At 42.9% G+C, this 7,069-nt stretch overlaps 1 protein-coding gene across 1 annotated transcript; it reads left to right on the top strand.

Moving 5' to 3' along the window:
• Positions 1 to 559: 559 nt before the first annotated feature.
• Positions 560 to 2,835, top strand: LOC133754547 (probable ATP-dependent RNA helicase DDX6). The gene has a single exon (XM_062184991.1). It carries the CDS (start codon positions 858 to 860, stop codon positions 2,307 to 2,309), a length of 1,452 nt encoding a protein of 483 aa, XP_062040975.1. The 5' UTR covers positions 560 to 857; the 3' UTR covers positions 2,310 to 2,835.
• The last annotated feature ends 4,234 nt before the right edge of the window (positions 2,836 to 7,069 follow it).

The raw sequence follows: 7,069 nt of genomic DNA, 5'->3' as shown, positions 1-7,069 counted from the left end.
CTTCATAGAAACATCTTAGCTATCCACCATGACCACCAGGCTCCCAGGAAGAATAAGTAGGACTCCCTCTTTTGACCTAGCCTCCCTCAAGAAAGCCAAGGCCAAGCAATGCACCTAGAATGGGAAACCTCCCGCCTCGGACCAGGCAGTGCTCGGGACCCGCCTCTGGCCACAGCCCCGGGTGTTCACGCGGGAGGCGTGCAGGCCGGCGGCTCTCCGCGGCCACCATCCCGCCAGCGTCGCTCCTCGGCCTTGCTGCCCCTCAGACAGGAGCCGGGCTTCCCCCCGCCGCTTCCCCTCGTTCCGCTGTGAGAGAACGGCCCTCTTTTTTTTTTTTTTTTTCCTTCCCCCCTCCTCAGGGAGCTCCTCCGGCCGAGAAGGGAAGGAGGGAAGCCGTGCGGCCACCGCCGCCGAGCTCTCGCCATCTTGAGTGGAGGAGCAGCCGCGGCCGCCGCCATGCGGGGAGGCAGGGAAGGAGGGAGGGAGGGAGGCGGCGGCGGCGGGCAGGCGAGGGAGGGGGCGGGCGCCGAGTTAGCTCAGCTCGGCGGCGACTTCGGCGGCGCCAGGAGAGCGGGCAGCGGCGGAGATTGAACTGAGTGAATTCAGATATAACTCAACCTTGTTAGAGGGCTTTTTAAAATAAAAAGTTGATGCGGTGCGTGAGAGCAAGTTAACTGCTGCTTGCTGTTCAGAGACTTACAGGTGCTTGCCTGCATTGCAATAAAGGACTCATATATTGAGCAAGACTTATATTTATCTCTTCGTTTTGGAGCGCCTAATAAACTGTTATTACAGTTTCTCTACTGACTTTGAAAAGTTTTGAAGTTTGAAAGAGACACCTTTGCAATTAACACAGCATGAGCACGGCCAGAACAGAGAACCCTGTTATAATGGGTCTGTCCAGTCAGAACGGTCAGCTGAGGGGCCCTGTGAAGCCCAGTGGTGGCCCTGGAGGAGGGGGCACACAGACACAGCAACAGATGAACCAGTTGAAAACCACCAACACAATCAATAATGGCACTCAGCAGCAAGCACAGAGTTTGACCACCACTATTAAACCTGGTGACGACTGGAAAAAGACTTTAAAACTCCCTCCAAAGGATCTAAGAATCAAGACTTCGGATGTGACCTCCACGAAAGGAAATGAGTTTGAAGATTATTGTTTGAAACGGGAGTTATTGATGGGAATTTTTGAAATGGGCTGGGAAAAGCCATCTCCTATTCAGGAGGAGAGCATTCCCATTGCTTTATCTTGTAGGGATATCTTAGCTAGAGCAAAAAATGGAACAGGCAAGAGTGGTGCCTACCTCATTCCCTTACTTGAACGGCTAGACCTGAAGAAGGACAATATACAAGCAATGGTGATTGTTCCCACTAGAGAACTTGCTCTACAGGTCAGTCAAATTTGCATCCAGGTCAGCAAACATATGGGAGGGGCCAAAGTGATGGCAACCACAGGAGGAACCAATTTACGGGATGACATAATGAGGCTTGACGACACAGTGCATGTGGTGATTGCTACCCCTGGGAGAATCCTGGATCTTATCAAGAAAGGAGTAGCAAAGGTTGATCATGTCCAGATGATAGTACTGGATGAGGCAGATAAGTTGCTGTCACAGGATTTTGTGCAGATAATGGAGGATATTATTCTCACGCTACCTAAAAACAGGCAGATTTTACTATATTCCGCTATGTTCCCTCTTAGTGTGCAAAAATTCATGAATTCCCATTTACAGAAACCCTATGAGATTAACCTGATGGAGGAACTAACTCTGAAGGGAGTAACCCAGTACTACGCATATGTAACTGAGCGCCCAAAAGTACACTGCCTCAACACACTTTTCTCCAGGCTTCAGATAAACCAGTCAATCATTTTCTGTAATTCCTCTCAGAGAGTTGAATTGCTAGCCAAGAAGATTTCTCAACTGGGTTATTCTTGCTTCTATATTCATGCTAAAATGAGGCAGGAACATAGAAATCGTGTATTTCATGATTTCCGAAATGGCTTATGCTGCAATCTTGTTTGCACTGATCTTTTTACCCGAGGTATTGATATACAAGCTGTGAATGTGGTAATAAACTTTGACTTTCCAAAGCTAGCAGAGACCTATCTTCATCGTATTGGAAGATCAGGTCGCTTTGGTCATCTTGGCTTAGCCATCAATTTGATCACATATGATGATCGTTTCAATCTGAAAGGTATTGAGGAGCAGCTGGGAACAGAAATTAAACCTATCCCAAGCAACATTGACAAGAGCCTATATGTGGCAGAATACCACAGCGAGCCTGTAGAAGATGAGAAACCTTAATAAGCATGCTTTGACAAACCACAGAAGGCTCGTTTGGATCTGTGACACATCATTTTTTGGGGGGATGCTCTTCTCTTTGTGGGTTTTTCATCTTCTTTTATTTTGGAGCTATGAAGACATAAAAGATCTCAGACATTTTTTTCTTTTTTTAACTGGCGAAGAGAAAAAAAGCTGAAAAGAAGGGATATACCTTTTTTGTTCCACTGGTTTGCACTGTGTGCTGACTGAACATTAGTTGCACTAACTGCTGGTTTTAAAAAAAATGTTTTCTGGGGAAAGGGGACAAGGAAGGAGGAGAAAGAAGAGAAGGGGAGAAACCCTAAAAAGAGAAGAATCTCAGTGAACACACAAGCTTGTCTACGATTTCAAATTTCTCCAACAGCTGACTCTCGTGCATTTCAACTTCTCCCTGATTACTCATCCATTTTTTAAGCCTGAAGAGCTTATTACTTATTTGTGCGAAGTGCCTTATGCTATGAGACCATTCAGAATATCATCTTAGACACAGCCCAAGGAATCAACAATAGTAATTCTTTCCTTTCTACTTTCTTTTTATTTTAAAATTTACGTCTTTTTATTTTGGTTTCAAATTGAAATCTTTCTCTTCCCTTTCTACTCAAGCCCAGGGCTGGAAGATGAAGCTTATTAGTAATGTTTAACACCATTTTCTTTCTTTTATGTGGAGGAGTTGATATGCAACTGCAGTTCATCCGCACTGTAAATACATGTATTTAAAAAAAAAAAATCCCAAGTAAAAATATCTTCTGGGCTGAGTAGATCCAACATCATCGCTCCCAAAGGAAAGAGCAGTCAATCATTGCAGGAGCCATATGACAAGCCTTTGTGCTCTATAGCAGAACACTAAAGACTGGTTTACATACACCTCCATTAGCAGTATGGCACTTGATGTGTAGACATGTCAGAGCCTTGACCCTCTTTCCTCTGTGGCAAAGCGTGTCCCATAGAAAATTGGGTGTGTATACTTGTATAAACTTTGTACATAAGTTTTTTCTGGGTTCATATATATATATATACATATATATATTATTTTTTTTCTGGATGAAGGTTGCTGGGATTAAGGGGATTAGAGTGATTATGGGAGCAGCTAAAGATGAGAGGGGCTCAGTTTTCTGCAACACTAAATTCTAAAAAGCTCTTGGCCTCTTAATATAGAAAGCAGGCATCAATGGGACCCTGTGTTAGAAGAGGGGCCCGTAAGTCTGGGATGCACTCTATGATGCCACACTGCCTCATCTGGTACCTTTTTAGCAGGCTTATCAGAGAGAGCAAGGAAGCTTCAAAAATCTATAATTCAAGATGATTTTTTGAGAAGCTCTCTGATTTTGCTTCTTTTCTCTTTAGTATTTTGAGGGGGAAGCTCAGACTCTGCGAAAGGGGTAAAGATGAATCATTTTGCAGTGTGGGAATTCTATGGGATGGCAGTGTCCTTGAACCATATATGTACAAAGCATGGATTTGCATTTCTGAGTAGTAGCAAGTACCAGCTTTGGTAATGTTAGCAGTTCAGGAGCTTTATTTTCAACGGATCATCTCCTTAAGTGTGTAAATGTGTTGCCCTCTGCCCACCTTAATCCATAAACTTTTGCAGGAATGGGCAACCCCTGAGAGCTGTTAACTTCCACGCAACAGAAAGCTGCTTGCCATCTTGCGTTGTGACAAGAATTGTCCTGTCATTTTGCATTGTAAATTGCTGGCAGATGCTTTACAGTCAATAGTGTTGCTTTAAATTGTGCCCCTCCCAACATGCTTGATGTTTGGCCTGATCTCCAGGCAAAAGGAGTGAGATGAATCAAAACCAGTGAACTTTTTTTTTTAAATGTTTTTAATTCCCTTTAACCCAGTGTACTAGGTCAATCAGGAGGCATCTGGGGGGAGAAAAGCAAAAAACAAATTAAAATTAATTTCCATATTCTATTTTTCAAAACCTTAACAATAATATTGCAAGACAAGTCCTGCATATGCCTTCATGCTTAACACATCTGGATAAAGAAATCAATTATTTGAGGTTGCTTTTAAAAAAAAAAAAAAACTCTGCCTAATTCTAAGAGACTATTTTGTGATTCATCCAGAAATTCCCCGGGGGTTAAAAATCCTGCAGATGCCTCCTGATCAGACATAGCCCTAACTCTGTAACAACTGTAGCAAGAGCTGCACAGTACAAACCCAAAAAAGAGCAAGCTCCAAGTCACTCACTGTCTATCCAGTCAACACTGGTTACTAAATGCAAACCCTAATTAAGGAGCTAACTTGTTCCCAGGAAGGGATGTGGGAGGGGATTGAAAAGGTGTTAACTTTTGACCAAAAAATCTTGCACCTGTACTGATGCAGCTCTCGTTCTCCCCCACCTCTGGCGAGATAAGAGGGATCATTTCCTTAGAGCAAAAGCAAGACAGCAGTATAAATGCAGTTTATCTCGCTAGAGGGCAAGCGGGTGACTTTTAAAAGAAGTGCAGTCTCCTTTGCCAACTTCTGACTGCTATGCCTGGTGCCACGTGCCTGTGGGTCCCTCTTAAAGCACAGACTTAAAATGGAAAGTATTACTGAAGTACAGCCTCTGAGGAGGAGTGGCACTTAGACTGTCTGGGACACCACTATTGGACACAGTCTTACAGAAGCAGCTGTCCAGTTTTGGTGCTTGACTCTTGAATAGAAATTGTTAAATGGAAAGATGCTCTAACGACTGGGTCAAAGCCTAGTCTTTTTCCTTTTTATTTTTTCTTTAAAATTTTTTTATTTGGGGATCCTTCAACATTGTTATTGGAATTATTTTCAGATTGTTTCCAATATTGTTTTTGTTTGTTTTCAGTAATGGTTATATTTTTCCAATGTGGTTCATTTGAGTGAGAACTAGTCCCTATTTTTAATACTAGAACTGCATCCAATTCATGTTTGGCTTATGGTTGTATAGTTGTGTAATAGATTATGGACTGTTACACACCATGCTGCCTCGAGCCTATGTTTTTTTCTCCCCATGTGTTCTGATGGGGAAAACAGCTTTCTTGCCTTTCCCTCAGGAATGCAGCAAGTTCACTCTAAGATCTTCCTGGAAAGAAGGGAAAGGAAAACCTAAATATAGCTTATTTTCAGTCTGGTCCCAGCATCATAACATGGGTCGGCCCAAAAAGTTGGGGGTGGGGGGTGGGCTGGTCACCAGTTTATGTTTTCAGAATGAGATGGGAGCATCTTTCCTTGGACTCTTGCTTTGTGTTTGATACCATCAGGCATGGTTAGAACAAGACAACTTAGCACAAAGCCTTTAGTATAAATTGTTGGATTCAAAACATCTCATTCTGATCACCTCAGTTTTTTTCTTTTCCTATTTTTTTTTAATAGGGGTGGGAGGGAGGGTTCTGTGCCCCTACAGGGAGGGTGTCTGCACTAAGGATTTAGAAACACTTTGGGAGCTCATAGCCTCATCAGAAACTGCCTTTAGCCACACTCCTGACCTGCTAGATGAGTAACAAAAAGATGAAATAAGTTCTTGGGAATTAAGCCATGTTATTTTAATTTGCTATTTTTTTCAATGTTCTGTGTATCTTTAAAATTGTTATTGTGGAATCATTTTCTTGCCAAATACTTTTGTCAAACAAAATTATTGGCCTGGTGGGAGCTGAAGTGAGTCAGCTTTTTGGTAAACTTAAGTGGACTTTGGTGAGCTTATAGTTCTTTATATCCCTAAAGATAGTTTTTTAAAACTCCCAAAGAAAAATCTCTCCTCTGATCTAATAACTCATCTTTGGGGTGAAGAGTTAAGTGTCCAAAGGTTACAACAGTTCATGAGGTCAGAGGGAGCTAGCCTGGCACCTGGACTCTGCCCCTCCACTGGCAGATTCCAACAGAAGTGTATTTAAATTCTCCAGTAGACAGCGCTGGGTAAGGCAAGGGTGGGGGTAGGGCTGGGTTATTAAGATGCAGGCTGCTGTATTTTAACCAATGGTTTGGGGAGGGGTGCCTGGAGAAAACAAAGTGACTTCCCTGTTTTGAAACTTGAAATTATTATTTTTGTTTGGTAAAAATGGGAGAAAATTCTAACGTCCCTAGCCACAAGGGACCACTTCCACTGAGAAATGAGCAGTGGGAACTCAAAACTTTGAAAATATTTGGGGAAAGGGAAAATTGGCTTTCTGTTAATTGGCAAATGTTCCAGTGGGTCTCTGTTTTTGTTGGGATGTGTTATGTTGTATGTACACATTTATGGACCAGAGTCTACTGAGGTTACAAGGTTCAGAAAAGATGAGTGGTAAAAACTGGATTTTTGTTCCTTTATCTCAATAAAAGCCCACTGGAACTCCAAAAAAAAAAAAAAAGGGAAACCAAAAGAACTCTGCCAAGAATCCAAAGGACAATGGGGCTTCAGCTAATGGCCAAGTGACCAACCATGCAGAGGGCAAAATATACAGCTGAGCATTAACTTCAGTTTAACCAGGACTCCTAATCTACCTCCCAATAAACAAAAGCAAGGCAATGTCCTCCTTTGCTCATCGAATATTTCCTGAGTGTCTCCTCTGTGCTGGGCACGATTCTGAATACTCTTGGGGTCTTCTGGTGGTAAAGCGATCACACATCATCAGGAAGTATTTGATAGCGATTTCTCTTTGCAAAGTTACTTGAAAAGCAAGATCGTCTGTGACGTCAGGCCTCAGAACCACACGAGCTCCAAGTGGACATTCTCAACTAGGCCTGGCTATTGGATGAAGAAGTACTGCAAGGAGATGAGGTCAGCTTGTGGTCCTGGCAGG

Source organism: Lepus europaeus, unplaced genomic scaffold, assembly GCF_033115175.1.
Source record: "Lepus europaeus isolate LE1 unplaced genomic scaffold, mLepTim1.pri SCAFFOLD_175, whole genome shotgun sequence".
In the NCBI taxonomy this organism is placed as follows: Eukaryota; Metazoa; Chordata; class Mammalia; order Lagomorpha; family Leporidae; genus Lepus; species Lepus europaeus.
The sequence above is the reverse complement of the archived record's forward strand: the minus strand, read 5'-3'. Positions and strand labels throughout refer to the sequence as shown.

Excerpts from the sequence above, each read along its gene's own strand:
- LOC133754547 (XM_062184991.1), top strand. The coding sequence starts at position 858 with ATGAGCACGGCCAGAACAGAGAACCCTGTTATAATGGGTCTGTCCAGT.